The sequence below is a fragment of the Quercus robur genome, chromosome 5 (genome assembly GCF_932294415.1).
Source record: "Quercus robur chromosome 5, dhQueRobu3.1, whole genome shotgun sequence".
Classification (NCBI taxonomy): domain Eukaryota; kingdom Viridiplantae; phylum Streptophyta; class Magnoliopsida; order Fagales; family Fagaceae; genus Quercus; species Quercus robur.
This window is the reverse complement of record NC_065538.1, coordinates 67,641,619-67,659,127: the sequence shown is the minus strand read 5'-3', so window position 1 is coordinate 67,659,127 and position 17,509 is coordinate 67,641,619. Positions and strand designations below refer to the sequence as shown.

Sequence of the window (17,509 nt, the reverse complement as noted above, 5' to 3'; positions counted from 1 at the left end):
TATTCAATTCACTAGCATTTGTAGTAATTACCATTAAGTCAATAATTGTTAGGCCATACACCTTGCATCTACCTATAAAAGCAATAGAAAAACCTGATAGTAGCACAACCATAAGAATTCTGTAGTCTACCAGTAATGCTCTCGTCCAAATATGACATCAAAGGAGTTAAATAACTTGGCAAATATTGCAATTTGTCTTTAGCCTAACCCTGATCACTTCTCTCATAGAGAATAAAATGAGTTTTGGGAAACAATCCTGATAAAAATTGTGCCAAAGGATTTGATGACTATATGCTGGGACTTTTGCCACCCAAAACCCTTTTCCTTTCTAACAATATCCATGCATTAGAATTCCACTTGCCAATCAATATAAGGGTTTAAATGTTTTAAGTGTACCTCATTGTCCAATTGCAAAATTGACATGCTAACATCTAGCTTGACATGCACCAATGAAGTATTTGTCAGATTCTCATTCATGTGTTAGTACATATTGAATCCTAATTCATTTTTTTCTCTTAGTTGAAAACTAGCATATTGTCTGGAGGGAAGTCAGGGATCATGTTAGATTGGATGAGGAGACTGTAAAGTTGTAATTTACAACTATGTGTTTGTTGGCTTTTATTTCGTGTCAAATTTGATTGTAATTTTATTCAATCTTTTATACCCTGTATTTATTGTGGGATTTAATTGTAAGGGTTGTGTGATAGAAAGAGAGAGTGTGAAGACTCAAGCAATTGAAGACAAAAGAGTTTTCGCAAGTATCTCGCGACTAAGCATCCCGCGAAATGATGCATGTGCCTTGTACATGATTGGAATGCGAAAAGTCAGGACAGATGGAGACAGCTGTGTTTCACGAGTAGCTCGCGGGTAAGGCCTTCCCGCGAGACACTCGCCAAACATTTTGTTTTGCCAGACTGTGCTATCTGATACACACTTTTTGTACCCACACTATATTTACCCATATTACCCACAAAAAGTTAAGGAGTGCTTCAAAGAGAAAACCCTAGCCACAAACCTTGAGAGTTAGAGATTGTTATACCCATAATCCTCTACACAATTACTTGTGGATTTTCCTCAACTCCTACCTCTCCATTTCCATATCATTGAGAGATTGATGGCTCAAACACTTACCACACCCTTTCAAAGTGTCAAGTGAGGTTTTGGTGCTGTTGGGAAGCATTGGAAGAAGCCAAGGATGGCAAATGCAACATGGAGCTTGTTGCAGGATCCGGAGAGCTAGACAAGACACGGTTCCGAGAAGCCTTGTTGGAGTAGGAGCTTGGAGGGCTTAGGTACATCGGGTTAATTAGGCTTGGAGGGTCTCTTGCTAATTCATGTATCCCAACTGATTGTCTAGTGGATCGATTACTGCTTGGAGGGTGATGGAGAGGTTTTTTGCCGAGTTCTTCGGTTTCCTCTTTGATAACACATCGGCGTGTTATCTTGTGTTTGCATTCTTCTTCCCTACTCTTTTACCTTTCATTTTACTGTTGTGTTATAATGTTTATGGGTTAGAGTAGCTTGTTTGTTTATCCGCTTGCATTTACTCTATTCTGCACTTAGTATTAAGTTAGAGTAAAATCAATCGAGCCGTAACTTTAATTTGGGGGTCTAAATAACTCTTGTGTTTTCACACATTTTCGAGCATTTAGAGACTTAGAGTGGCCCTTGGTGCAGCCAGTGGTTTGGCCTATCTTCATGAATTTGCCAATCCACCTAATATACATAAGGACATAAAATCAAATAACATCCTCCTGGATGAGTCATTAAAAGCTAAAGTTTCTGATTTTGGACTTTCTAAACCAATTGTTGACAGTGAAGGAAGTTATGTTATCACTCAAGTTAAAGGGACAATGGATAGTTTTTTTTTTTTTTTGAATTTGGGACAATGGTTAGTTCAAAATCCTTTTATCTCTACTTCAACAAACGTAATGCATTTGTTATGTTTTTTAATTGATAATATAAGCATAAGAATCTAGTCAGTCTAGAAGCATTTGACAATGAAATTATTGGATCAGGTTTTGGACAGAAACTCAACCCAATGCTCTTTAGTCTTGTGTAAAAGTATTACTGGATTGTACCAAATTTAGAAATGATTCTCATTCTTTAGCTAGGCATCTGCTCTAATAGTATATGGCTCACGTTCAATGGATTGTCCTTGTGAAAAAACACATAAAATAATAAAAGGTAAGCAAAGCAATACATAATTTGTGACATGATTTGGCAAACTCCTTGTCTACATCCACAGGCAACACCAACCAAAAATATCCACTATTAATGATAATTACTAGGGATGGCAATTTATATCCGACCCGCGGATACTCGGCCCGGTCCAACCCTAATGGGCCAAATTTTACCTGGCCCGATAAAGAATAGGGTCAAGTATGGGTTTAAAAAATAACCCGAACCGGGTTCGGGTTTTATCAAAACCTGGCCTCGAAACCCGGACCCAGTTACTTTGAAATTACAAAAAAAAAAAAAAAAACCCTTATATATATATATATATATATATATATATATATATATAATGGTAAACCCTAACCTACCCACCTCTCATTTTAGCTCACGCCTCACATAAGAGCACACTCATTCTCTCTGTCACTCACTCGATCACTTAAGAGCAAGCACAAGAGCACTTTGTCACTCACCCTTAATCTCACAGCTCACACACTCACACGGCCTCCGTCTCACTCACTCTCAAGCACCGCCACGACATTGCCCAAGCTCTCTGCCTCTCACAGCCGATCCTGTCCCCAGCTATCACTGTCGGTCTGTTCTCTGCTGTCACCACCGATCCATTGATCCAATTTTGGCTGTATCAACGTCAGTAATTGACTTGCAAAATATTGTGTCAAGGGAGATAGACCCTTTAGATCCTCAAGTGCTAATTGTAATTTTATAGTCTGAACCACAGTCCAAACTCTCATAAACCTCATAAATATAAACTAACCTAAATCCCCAATACACCTAAAGGTTCTCTCACACTAATGTACTAGACAAAGCTTAGTTTCCAACTTTCTCTAGGCAAACTGTCTCATAATTAACTCTTACGTGCACAAGAAAAAAGGCTACGCCATAGCTCTATTTATAAGGACTATTGCACCTCCTTATTATTCTTCTAGCTAACATAGGATTCCGAAACCAACTTGGAAACCTCCAAAAATTTTCTTTCATCGGCTAGACTTAAATGTCCTAAATTTTGTAAACCCAACAACAACAAAAAAGAGATTCAAAAATATAAAATGAAAATCGACTTTAGTCAAGCATCTTTTCTAAAGTAAAAGTAATAGCAAGATAAACATGGTTAAAGGAACATTTTTGAAGATTTTTCAGGAATGATCAAGTTTAGATTTTTGAAATTCTAGGTGGAGCTTCTAAGAATGTTTTAAGGAATGAAGTAGATAAATGTAAAGACAACAACCTATTTTTTCCCTCTTTTATTGAAGTTTTAGGCCCAACCATTGGCAAGGGATTTTTTCAAACTCACACACACATACTTCTACTAGTACTTGGAGGCCTTAAACTAATTAGGAAAACAAAGCAGCCGGTAGGAGCTGTTCACCACACCAACTATATATTGCACAAAAATTTATGTAAGTGTTATAGGCAGGGCAAGCACTTCTTGCTACCTACTATTACTACCAGAACCACCATATATTTGGAGGGGAAGAGATTTTCATTTAATGATCCCACAATCTACCATTGCAGAGTAGGGGTGGTTTCTGTTGGACCATAAGAGTACTAGTATGAGTTTGTGGTAGTTTAGGCATTCTTGATTTCCAATTACTTGAAAAAGAACTTAAGAAAAGAATTGATTTTTTTTTTTAAAGTTTCCATGGGTTTTATTTTTACTAAAAAAGGTTTGGATCCAAAAAACCAATGATTTTTATTGTTCTTAAAGAAAACTTGGTGTAGAAAAATTATTTCCTTTTTAAAACTTTGCTCATTCAAGAGGGTTTTTCAGAAAGGGATTTTTTTTTTTTTTTTTTTTTTTTACGTAGTAAAGAAAATCATTTTTTGAAAAGAAAGAAAAAAAAGGGTTCTTTTTTAAGAGAACTCTTTGAAAGCTTTTTAGGGTTTTAAAAAGAGCGAGAAGACCTTTTGAAAACTTTTTTTTTTTTAAATGAATAGTTGTTGAAAACATTTTTTTTTTTAGAAAAAAAAAAATTTAGAGATTTGTTTACCCAAGTTTTTTATTTTATGGCAGCATTACACATGAGAAAGAATAGAGAGCAACAAGAATAAATAAAAGTGCTAAAAATTAAAAGGCAAGAAAGTAAGGTGCTTTAAAAGTAAAGGAAATTAAATGCAAGACGTAAAAATAAATTGCTTCAAATTTAAAGGAATTTAAAGACAATAAAATAAATGCTTGGAACTAAAAAAAAAAAAAGGCAAAGACAAGACAATAAATACAAATTGCTTGGAATTTAAAGGAATGTAAACACAAGACAATAAAAATAAAGTGCTTGGAATTTAAAGGAATGTAAAGACAAGAAAATAAAATAAATTGGAATTTAAAGGAATGTAAAGACAAGACAAAAAAAAGTAAAGTTTATTGGAAAATCATTTTTTTAGGAAATTTATCCTAAATAAGTTTTAATCTTGCCACATCAAGCCTTATGGTTTCTTTACTAATAGAAGAAATGGGAGTACAAACCATCACCATTTTTTAGGCAGCATACCCATATTGTGCTTAGGAACAAGGTTTAGTGCCCATTTAAGAACCGTTAACAACAAAGTTTTATGGCTAAGTTGATTTTAACACTAAACTAATCAATAGTCAAAATGTAAGTGACTTAGCAAATTTCCAAACAAACTAACTACACTACACAAGCATGGCAATATAGAAAGCTAGAGGAAATAAAGAGAGAAACAAGCAAACCACACATAACACCAAAAGTGATATGGAAGAGGAAAACCCGAGCCCCGGGCGTAAAAACCTCTCCTCAGACCACCAGTTAGAAATCTCCACTATGCCTATCCTTAGCTCAAAAAAAGAAATCTCCACTATGCAAGATAGTTGCAATACATTAGGACTCTATGAGTCCTCCAAGCTCTAGCTAGCAACTGACTTCTCCGAGTCCTTTCTCTTCTTAACTTTCTAGGGAACCTCTATTGAAGCACCAATGGAAACACCACCAACTACACTACACAAGCATAGCAATATAGAAAGCTAAAGGAAATAAAGAGAGAAACAAGCAAACCACACATAACACCAAAAGTGTCATGGAAGAGGAAAACCCGAGCCCCAGGCGTAAAAACCTCTCCCTAGACCACCAATCAAAAATCTCCACTGTGCAAGATAGTTGCAATACATTAGGACTCTATGAGTCCTCCAAGCTCCAGCTAGCAACTAACTTCTTAGAGTCCTTTCTCTTCCTAACTTACTGGAGAACCTCCATTGAAGCAACAATGGAAACACCACCTATGAAGATTGGATTTTTGGATGTGGCTTCTCACGTTTCCTTAGCCATTCTCTCACTCATAGGTATGTGTTTGTGGTTGAGGAATGTGTTTACAAAATCTCAATCAATGGAATGAAAGAGATGGAAAAGAGAGGTGGGAACTTGGTTTTTCTCTAAGGGAAAAAGCTCTCTCTTTTTATACAAATGATTGGCTTCACTCTCTCAACACCCTTAGGGTTTCTAGGGTTTGTTCAATACTTATCTGTAGCCTCTTGCCACGCCTCACAGTTGTGTGTGTGTGTGTGCTAGCAAATTGGCAGTGGTAGGTGCAATTGTAGAGTACAAAGATCGTGCAACTCGCGACCTATTCGCCCCCTAAGGTCGCAAGGTGCACGATTGCACTCTCGGACAAAGACCTACCATATGGATGTTAGGAACCCGGTGGTTCCTAATGGAGATTGATGGGAATTATAGGGAAATGGATGGGAATTGTAAGAAAATTGACTTAATTCGAGGTAGTCACCCTCCATAGAGAAATAGAGAGATTAAAAGAGAGAGAGAGAGAGAAAGAGAGAGAGATGCACTAATGCACTAAGAAATTGGTTTATTCTTCATTGATATTTAATGTTGAATTACAATCATGTATTTATATGATACTAGCTCTAATGTCATTGGCCCATATGGCTCAAGATAATTGACTAGTTAATTCAACATATGCTCTATGAATTAAGTCATGTGTTAAATGAGCTACATGTGCTCAAATCCTAACTAACTCATCCTAATCTCAACTAACTAACTAACTTAGGATTACAACAATTATTTTATATTCCTAACATTTCCCTTCCCTTGAAAACACCTTGCTCACAAGGTGTTGTTGTAGTTGACATCTTCATGAGGGGAGACTAGCCACTAAACCAATAATCCAAAGTATTCTCAGCTTCGAACACACTGACTACAAAACAGTTAATCAAAGCCCATAAATTGAGCATAGTGATCTCATTCTTAACCGGATCAACAAAGGGACACTTCCAGTGGAATCTTGACTCTTGAATTTTTTGACGATCAAACCCTTGCACCATGGAGCTTAATGGATTGTTATTTACATCTAGCACGCAAGAATCTATGCTATGAATATAAGGGTTGGCAACTTCAATAGTACAACGACCAATATGAGTAAAGAAATATATTGTCGAAAAGCCCTCAATATAATCTTGAGGATCTGGCCGCCAAAATAACTCCAAGCCATTAATTTCAAGGACAGGCATCAACTCCACTACACTGATACTAGGCTCTAGAAGATATATTTTCTCAATCATACCAAGCTGGCTCCCACTTATCTTTGGATCCAACTCACTAGATTCATCATTTGACAATAGCAAAATATGGGAACCAAACCAGAGCACATCTCCAATAATCTTGAAATCGTTCATGTGTAGATAATAGGAGATCACAATACTGGAATTTATCGCACTACTGCCTCCAAGAAAACATTCTTAAGTAATAAGGATACCATCTACTGATATGAAGTCTTGGAAGGAAAATTGTAGGTGTCAGCTTCCATGAATGTAACCAAAGAACCTTCTTGGAATAGCAAATTGGGCTTGTCACCAAGACAGAACCTTAAAGAAGCTTGGTGGTACCCACATATGATAGAAACTTGGCCACTATAAACGTGTCCAAGATAGCCACACATGAGATAAATTTGGCCATCAAAGCAATTGTAGCCAAGATCAACTTCAACTCCCTTGCATGAAGCTAAGGAGATCCCACGTATGATAGAAACTTGACCACTATAAACGTGTCCAAGATAGCCACGCATGAGATAAATTTGGTCCTGAACTGGACATGTAATTATAGTCTCTACTGGAGTTTGAGGTGTGCTGTGAACCTGAACCTGAACCACAATAGGGCCCTTACATGGACCATTAAAACTCACTAATTCCTTTAAATCAAGAAACTCTTCAAGATCAGCTACATCTTCATTATTATTTGCATCTTCACTGTCAAGCATAGTTTTTGTTGATTCAACAACCTAAAACTTTTCACTTGTTCCTTCAAGAAGCTGTAACTCTTCTTCAGACATATTCTCAAGATCCTCCTGCACTCTTGAAAGTTCTTCCTTCATGGCCATGTTAGATTCAACCAAGGCCTTCATCATCTTTGAAATATCCTTGACTTCTTCCAAGGCTTTGTTCAACATTTGTTGTACTTCTTTCAAAAGTTTTCTTTCATCACAATTGCTCGTCTCAGGATCAACAGCTTTGATACCACTTGTTAGGAACCCGATGGTTCCTAATGGAGATTGATGGAAATTATAGGGAAATGGATGGGAATTGTAGGGAAATTGACTTAATTCGAGGTAGTCTCCCTCCATAGAGAAATAGAGAGATTAAGAGAGAGAGAGAGAGAGAGAGATGCACTAATGCACTAAGAAATTGGTTTATTCTTCATTGATATTTAATGTTGAATTACAATCATGTATTTATATGGTACTAGCTCTAATGTCATTGGCCTATATGGCTCAAGATAATTAGCTAGTTAATTCAACATGTGTTCTATGAATTAAGCCATATGTTAAATGAGCCACATGTGCTCAAATCCTAACTAACTCATCCTAATCTCAACTAACTAACTAACTAGGGATTACAGCAATTATTTCATATTCCTAACAATGGACTTCGTGGGCAACTTAAGTCATGAGATGGCTGCCTCTAGGCTACGAAATCCCTAGCTAATACAACTTCTAGTCTTCAAGGAAAGGCTCAAGTACACTACCCCAATTTACATGAAAACCCAGAAAAAAAATATGTCACCAATAAAGTGCTTTACAAATAAAATTTTGTCACTGAATAAAGCCAACATAAAACATGACTTCTCAACCTCCCCCTTTGGTTATTCTGTGACAAAACACACCTATACAGACTCTAAACTTAATGTGAGTTGGAAACCTGCGGTCAACAAAGAACTCACTCTAAAGACTAAAATTAGAACCTTGAACTTAGAACCAATACCTGAAACACTTGTACAAGATAGGTTAGAACCTACTATTTAAAACAAGTATAAAGGCAAGAATAAGAACAAGTATACTACCATCAAGTATGATATGAATGGTATGCATGATCAACAACAAAAGGTTATGATCATCCGAACATGCAAGCAAGTAAGCACAAGCACAAGATAAATTCATGTCCAACAAACACAATACAATGTAATGGAAGCAAGTACAGTAAATACCAACATAGATAATATAATAAATCCAAAGCACCATAAAAGTACATGACCTAAACACGATCATACAATACAATGCCGAAAGACATAAAGATAAGAGTATCAAAGTTATACTTAAAGCATAAATGCATAAATTATAGGAAAAGGTATAAAACCCATCTAGGGAAAACCCACATGCATATAGATATATAACAAGTAAATGAAACAATAAATATAAAAAGCATTATAACTAAAAAAATATGTAAAAAGCAATAAATAGATAGGGAAAGCAATATAAAAGATAGAACAAGGAATTAAAGTGCAAGAATATAAAGAGACAAATAAATAAAAATAGGCATTTTTATATATAGAATGTTATGATATTACAAGGAAAAGAAAAATGGAAAAAGGATATAATTATAAAGAAGCTAACTCATTTCTTACAACTTACCCACTTACCAAAAAGGTTTTTTTTTTTTTTTTTAATGAAAGGAGGGAGTGGCTGGAAATTTTGAGAGAGGTTTCCTAAGGAAAAACTAGAGAGAAAAAGGGAGAGAGAAAGAATTCTAGTGTAGAAAAATCTTTTAGGATTTTTGTGTCAGTACCAAAAAAAAATGGGGGGTATTTATGGTAGTGGGGAGGACATGTGGGGATGCTAATGCAGCATCTCCCACATAGTTGCATGGTGTCATGCGGCTATGTGGGGTTGCTGTCTCATGATTTTTGCCCAAGCTGTCATATTTCGTCTTTTTCTTAGTTCTCAAATTTTTGTGCTGCTATTTGGAGGCATTTCCGAGCTCCAATTTCTTCAAATTTGTATCCCTGGAAAGCTCTGGCTGTCTAGTTTCCATAGACTCTGACTTTGCTCAATTTAGAGTTATGATCTCCAAAATATCGCTTCTAGAAGGGAGGTGACGCAGTGCAAAAAATTCTACAACACTTTTCTAAAAAAAAATCATTTCTCTTAATCATGGCAGATATCGTCAAGCTCTTTTTAGGAGAGGTCAATCCCTTTTTAGGAGAGGTAGTCAAGACATCATACTTCAATCTTGTTCAGATGGATTGCCCCAATTGTTGCTAAGTTGGTACAATTTTTTTGCGAGAAAACAGCCCAAAAACCAATGTTATTGATTCTGTTCCGTTTCAGCCGAAACGGCCGGAATTTCTCATACCGAACTATAAACTGGAATGGAAACACCTTCTATTCCACCTCGAATGAAATTTTGGCCAATTCCGGTCTGTTCCGGGCATTCCGATCTGTTTCGGATAATTTTGGCCAAAATACAAATTTCGACTGGTATGAATTTTGGCTTTCTTTTCCCTTACTGAACCTACCTATTTTGTCTTCTTGCTGGGTCTAAACTCAAAGCCACACTATTTCTCCTTCAGCTGGGTCTAAACTCTAAACTCAAAGCCACTGTCTCTCCTTTAGCTTTATCCTTGTCTTTGGAAGTTTTTAGAAAAGAGATTAGCTCAAGCATTTTTTGAAGAGAATTCTACACAAGTAGAGGCACTCTTTGGAGCTGACTATAATGGGAGAGGAGAGAAAGATAGAGACCAGTAGTAGATTACCATCAGGAAGAAGAGAGAAGTCTAAACTATTTAGTAAAAGCGAAAAAGAAAAAGAGAACTTCAAAGAAAATTTTGAATACACGGCTAGGATGGGATTCGGGAATTGGGATGTGGGAATATTGGGATTTGGTAGAGATAGGACTTAAGAGAAAAAGGAAGATAAGGGAATACATAAGAAAGAGAAGATAGAGAAATACATAAGAGAATTGGTAGGTGGGGTCGGTTTTAGAGTGGAATGACTAAAGAGAGAATAATATAAATATATATATATATATATGATGAGGAGGAGGAGGGTTAATACTCAGTTAAGTCTTATAAACCTTGTTATGAAAAATGATTTGTTATAAATCTTTTTATGTAATGACTAAATACTTTGTATTATTTGATATTTATTTATTTGAATTGATAAGTTTATGTTGTATAAGAATATATATATATTATTAATTTTTTTAGGAATTCCGAAACACCTTGAAACGGTACGCCGAAATATACCGATACCGAAATATTCTGTTCCACTGGACAAACCGAAACGGGTTCCGAAATGGTATTCATAACACTGCCAAAAACAACTCTTTTTTACCTAAAAACAATGAAACATTTAATCAAGGTTTTGGTATTTTATCAATATCTCATCCGTTTTAGCTTCGATTTTGGCCTATGAACTATCTTTTTGAAGGGAAAAATATTACCTACAAAATGGTCCAAAATTTAGCTTGATAGGACAGTCAGATTAAAAAGTCAACTTTTTGACCATCTAGAGGTAGGGTTTTTGGTATTAATTCTTATCAGAAGTAACTAAAATGATTGCAACTTTTTTGCTTCACCATCCAATCATGTTACATTTATTTATTCTCCCCTTTTGGCTTTAAAAATCATGATTTTTAAGCATTATTTTGGCATATTAATTGAGGTTGGATGAAATATGGTATCAAAAAGTGGTCATGTTGGAAACACTTGTTCCTAGAAGAGTTGTTCAATTTATTCAAGAATTGGATCTTCACAACTCTACCTTTGAAGGAGACTAAAAAAATTTTATCAATGCTCTGCGGAGTGGGAAGCTACTTTAGTCATCCTTCAATCATTTGGTTAAAGACACACTATGTTCTACTAGCTTTTTATAGAGTTGCTCTTTCTCTCATACACCTCAGCAATGTAATGCGTTAGCTCATGCCTTAGCCAAGAGAGCAACATTTTCATTTCCTATTTTGGACTGAATGGAGTCTGTTCTTCCAGATCATTTTACTTGTCTTGTGGCAGCAACAGGAAAGGGCTTCGCATCTCAAATCCGGTGATAGTAATACCCGGTTTTTCCATAATAAAGCTTCTCAAAGATTTAGACGCAATAGAATTGTGGGATTGCTTGATGAGTCCAACTCTTGGTGCACAGATAGCTCTCAGATTGAAGATATCATTGTTGGTTTTTATTCCAACTTGTTTACTTCTTCTAGACCAGTCGATGCTCAGGCTATTATGGAGGTAATACAGCCTTTGGTCACTGAAGACATGAATACCAACTTGACAAGGGAATTTACACGTCAAAAGGTTGACCTTGCCTTGAAGGATATGGCCCCATTTAAGGCTCCAGGTCCTGATGATATGCCCCCTCTTTTCTTTCAATCTTTTTGGCATTTGATTGGTGATGATGTTTCAAAAGCTGTCTTAGATTGTTTAAATTCATGTCATATTCCTCAGGAGTTTAATTTCACTTATGTTACTCTCATACCCAAAGTGAAGAATCCTGAGAAAATATCTAAATTTCGACCTATAAGCCTTTGCAATGTCATATATAAGTTGATTTCCAAGGTGTTAGCAAATCGTTTGAAACCTTTGCTACCATCTATTGTTTCTGAGAATCAAAGTGCTTTCCAAGCTGGCAGGGTGATTATAGATAATATACTTATGGCTTTCAAAACTTTACATTACATGAAAAACCACCAAACTGGTAATACAAGGTTTATGGCTCTCAAGCTTGACATGAGCAAGGCTTATGATAGAGTCGAATGGTCCTTTGTTGAGTGTTTGTTGAGCAAAATGGGTCGATCTTATGATGGAATGTATCACTACTATCTCGTACTCCATCCTGATTAATAGGGAGCCTTCACACACCATTCACCCTAGTAGAGGACTGAGACAAGGGGATCCTTTATCTCCATATCTCTTCCTTCTTTGCACTGAAGGTTTGCATGGCTTACTTACTAAAGCAACGGCTTCTGGTGATATTAGAGGCATATCTATTTGCAGGAATGGACCAAGATTAACCCACTTATTTTTTGTAGATGATAACTTACTTTTCTGCAGAGCTTCAATTCAAGAATGTATGCACATCCAAGCCCTTCTCTCTACTTATGAAGAAGCTTCAGGGCAAAAGCTGAATAGAGACAAAACCACTCTATTTTTCAGTAAAAACACGGATAGTGAGATTCAAGATTCCATTAAAGACCTGCTAGGTGTTCCTGAAATCAAGCAATATGAAAAGTATTTAGGCTTACCATCTTTTGTGGGAAGAAACAGAAAAGCAAGTTTGGCCTTCATCAAAGAGCGGATTTGGAAGAAGCTTCAAGGATGGAAGGAGAAACTCCTATCACAAGCTGGGAGGGAAGTTCTTTTAAAGGCAGTGGTGCAAGCCATCCCAACATATTCTATGAGCTGCTTTAAGCTTCCTATTACACTATGCCATGAGATTGAGGCTATGGTTAGGAAGTTTTGGTGGGGTCAACGAGGTACTAGAAGGCGCATTCATTGGGTTAAATGGAGTACAATGTGTAGGCCTAAATCTCTTGGTGGCATGGGTTTTCGGGAGCTCCAAAAGTTCAATGATTCTATGCTAGGTAAGCAAGTGTGGCGTCTATTGCATAATCAAGACTCTCAATTTTTAAAGTTCTTTAAAAAAAAATTTTTCCCGCATGGGACCATTTTTGATGCCATGGAAAATAAAGGGTCTATTGCTTGGAAAAGTATTTTAAAGGGAAAAGATGTCATTAGGCAAGGGTTAAAATGGAGGATAGGGAACGGTCATTAGGCTGCCTGGATGTCGGCAAGGTAGAATTACTTCCCCTGTTGCAGATGGCCAAGCTGATGCGATGGTTTCTATGTTGATTAACCATGAAAGTAGATGCTGGAAGGAAGATGAGATTGATAGGCTTTTTATTCCCAAGGAAGCAGCAGCTATCAAGGCCATTCCCCTCAATCTGTTCAATCGGGAAGACCGTCCCTTTTGGTCCCACACTTGTGATGGGGTGTTCTTGGTCAGGTCCGCATATCGCCTACTGTTGGACCAAGCTGAAACAGAGGTTGAAGGCAGCTCAAATGTGGGGGAAAATCTGAAGGTGTGGAAATGTATTTGGAGTCTACGAGTACCTAACTGGGTTAAATCCCTTATGTGGCGAGCTGGGACGAACTCCTTACCAACGCGAGTTAATCTGGTCAAAAGGCAAGTCTTAAATGATGCTTTATGTCAGGAATGCAAGCTTCATCTAGAGGATACCATGCACGCACTCTAGTCTTGTCCGAAACTGAATGATGCATGGAAAGTCCACTTTAATCAACTGTAGGCAGCCACGGTACACACCACATCCTTCATCGAAATTATTGACAGCACCTCACTTGAAAAATCATCCTTCGATCTTTTTGCCATGATGGTCTCTGCAATTTGGATGTGACACAATAAAGTCTGTGTGGGTGAAGCGGCAATTCCATTGGGGCAGATACCTTCCTCGGCCTATGATGCTCTTCAGGAGTTTCATCAGCTGCGTCCTACACATGCTACGATCCCGAGGACAGCTCGTGCTGTGTGATGGAGGCCACCCCCTGCAACCTGTGTAAAAGCGAACTACGATGGAGCGGTTTTCTCACAGGAAGGACTAGCTGGCATAAGCATCATAATCCAGAATGAACAAGGATTAATTATGGCTGCTCTTTCACAACAAATTCTACTACCTATTTCGGTGGAGATGGTGGAAGTGGTAGTGGCTCGTCGGGCTTTGGTTTTTGCTAAGGAACTCGGTTTTGACAAGGTGATTGTGGAAGGAGATTCTGCAAGCACTATTTCCGCCATTAATGGTGGTCACATGGATCACTCGGCTTTGGGACATGTACTTTTGGATATCAGAAGTTTATTTTCTAGCTTTTCTTGCATTTTAGTTCAGCATATTAATAGAGAAGGGAACTGTGTGGCACATAAGCTTGTGCGGCGGGCTACACGGTTTCCTTTTCTAGTTTGGATGGAGTCTATTCCACCAGACATTCTTGATGTGTACCAACTCGATTTACTGAGAATGCAATAATAAGATCTCTACCTCTGAGGGGATTTTTCTCAAAAAAAAATACTTGTCTTGTAATTGATTCTCAACCTGTTAAATAAGAATGCTACACTAGGTTGTTCCTCAAAAAAAAAAAAAATGCTAGGTTCTAAAGACTTAGTATTTATGTATTTAGAACTCTAATTTGTATTGTTGGCAAACCATGATCAAAACAATGTGTTTAGAAGTGTTTTAGTCTTGCTCAAAGTTGTGTATTTAATGTAAAGTTGGAATCGAGCTAATGCAGAAAAGATTAATGCATTTCGGCCCAGCTCGATCGATCGAAGCTTAGGCTCGATCGATCAAAGCTCAAGCAGAATGTTTTTTCTGCAGATTTTCCAACTTAGCCCTAGTAGTTTTAAAATGTTTTAAGGTTTTCTAATTTTTCCTAAGTATAAAAGGCAAACTCTAGTCATGTTTTAGTGTTGCTCATATTGCGGTTTGTGTAAATCTCTTGTGAGATCTAGAGGAGCTTTCCTTTACACAAACTTAGGGTTTTCAAGGAGAAGATATTTTCTACACCTTGATGATCAACTCGGTTGCTACCATTGAAGCTTAAAGAAAACACAATCGGGTGTGCTTGTATCTGGTGGTGAATCCAAGAAAGAAGGAGTCCGTGGATTCAGAGCTTGCACATGGTTGTGTCAGTAAGTTCTACTGGTTGGTAGCAATAAGAAGTTGAGCCTGGGAACTTGTAAGTCTTATTGTATGAACTTCGATTCTTTCAAGATAGTGGATTCAAGTTTACCTTGAGGATAGCTAGGTCAAATCCTCCCCAGGTTTTTACCGGTTTGGTTTCCTGGGTGATCATATCTTGTGTTATTTATCTTTCCGCTGCTTTGCATGATATTATTGTTTTGATTGTGATAACCTAGTTTTGTTAAATTGGACTAAGTAACAACTTGGCTAATTACCTAGATTAAATCAATTGTGTTTTAAGGGGTCTAAAAACCATCAGAAAAGAAAAGAAAAGAAAAGAAAAAGAAAAGAGGTTGTGAATAGTAATATGTAGATAATATATGAAATTAATGATATTGTAAATATGGAGTCAAAATATTTTCGCACATTCCTTTCTTCAAATTTCAATTTTAATCTAATGAAGACAATTATATATAGTATTTTTTCCATATATATTACTTATTCCTTTAATATATTCTAAAAATGGGCATGTTTTATCTAAGGGGTTTTACGAAATAAAATGAATTCACATTTTTCTTTAAAAAATGGAACATAAATAACTTAAAATAAAAGTAATTATATAATCCATATAATTTAACCATATAATTAGGTCGGGATATGACATAAACACTAATTCTTTACAATATTATCCACTCATCAAAAATAAATAAAAATACAATAGGATCCAAGTTTTTCGAGATTAATAAAATTGGATTGAGTGTCCGATGTATAAACATATGTATATATAATTATAAAAATTAGAATCCCACTTTCTTGAAATGAGAATGGCAAAGAAACCAGTAATGGACCTTCAATAACTAGTAGTAACACTTCCAACTTACCACATATTTAAGACAATTTAGCAAACATATGTAATATAAATAACAAATATATATTTTATTTATGTATGCCAATGAACCCAAAACTACTGGATTACAAAGAGCAAGACACCTATTATCAATTTAGGGAAAAAATAAAAATAAATCTATTACTAACATGGAAAATAGTGTTTACCTCAAACAATATTGTTACTTATATGTTTATATGTTTATTAATATGTTTAGTATAAGGTAAAGTGAAAATTTTACTTTAAAGTTTAGGGATTAAGTTTTATGGAATCTATTCTTCTACATTATGCGTTACTGAATTTAATTTGATATCGATCCAATTTGTAACAATATCACTATGCCACTATCAATAGACCAACAATCCATATAAGAAAGTAGTTTTTTATGAAAAATATTTTGACCACTGTTATTGTTTGCAATCTTGTTCTTGTAGTAACGTAGTTATGTTTGAACATATATTTAATAGAATACTAGCCGCGAACCCGCGCATTACGCGTGATAATTATTTTTATGGTGGTTTTATTAAAAAAAAAATTACAATCTAATCTAATAATGAGTAATGTATTTCGTAATTATATTTTTATTTATTATAGGAACAATCAAAATTGTAATATAGGGACAATCCAAAACACCAAAAAAACGTAAACTAAAAAAAAATAAATAAAACTTAACAATGATTAATTGAACCAATATTAGGATAAAATTTTATTTTTGATAATCTATTAAGGTTATTTTCTTTGTAGAAATTATAATTTCGGCCACCCAAAACATATCATCAAATAAACAATTATTAGCAAAATCTAAGAATTAAATTTCTATACATGCATTGTTATAAAATAATAATAATAAAAATAAAATTGCAGAAGTTAAAATTTATCACCTATCCAATTATTTTCGTTTGGCTAAACTTTGATTTTCTTTAAATAAATGGCATTATAGAGTACTTCTAATACAACTATTAAGAGTACTTTTTCCACCACAAAGGATTAGAAAATAAACAAAAATTAGTAAAGTCTCATAGTTTAACATCTAAATTGAGCACTATAAAAAATCATGCTATGTAATAGAATAAATACTAAATTATCCAAATCATACTATGTAATAGAATAATATTATATTTCTATATGCTATATTTAATTCTTTAGAACGCAATAGGATAACATTTAACAATCAAAGAGAATAAAATAAAAAATAAAAAAAACAACAACAACAACAATTTAAAAAACAAAACTAAATCACAATTTAAAAAAAAAAAAAAAAAACTAAATCGCATTAACCCAAAATAGAGTTTTAAAAAATATAAAAAAAAAAAAATTATCAACCTAAAAGTAGAGATGCAAGAAAAATAAAAATAAAAATCCACCAAAAAATTTAGAGAGAGAGAGAGAGAGAGAGAGCGAGAGGGAACCCTTTTTTTTTGTGAGGGAAAACTATGAATAGAATAGAAGAGATAGTGACAAATTTATAGTAAGAGGGTGTAAATAAGAAGAGACAAGAATGA

General features: G+C 35.4%; 1 protein-coding gene across 1 annotated transcript; it reads left to right on the top strand.

Moving 5' to 3' along the window:
* Nucleotides 1-9,582: 9,582 nt before the first annotated feature.
* Nucleotides 9,583-14,467, top strand: LOC126728591 (uncharacterized). Its single transcript, XM_050434389.1, has 5 exons — nt 9,583-9,636; nt 11,418-12,238; nt 12,483-13,012; nt 13,248-13,510; nt 14,039-14,467. Exons 1-5 carry the CDS (start codon nt 9,583-9,585, stop codon nt 14,465-14,467), a joined length of 2,097 nt encoding a protein of 698 aa, XP_050290346.1.
* Nucleotides 14,468-17,509: the final 3,042 nt, after the last annotated feature.

Coding starts and splice junctions, on each gene's coding strand:
- LOC126728591 (XM_050434389.1), top strand. CDS start 9,583: ATGGCAGATATCGTCAAGCTCTTTTTAGGAGAGGTCAATCCCTTTTTA. Junction 9,637..11,417: donor TCAATCCCTTTTTAGGAGAG/GTAGTCAAGACA, acceptor CTGTTCTTCCAG/ATCATTTTACTTGTCTTGTG. Junction 13,013..13,247: donor GTTCAATGATTCTATGCTAG/GTAAGCAAGTGT, acceptor CCCCTGTTGCAG/ATGGCCAAGCTGATGCGATG.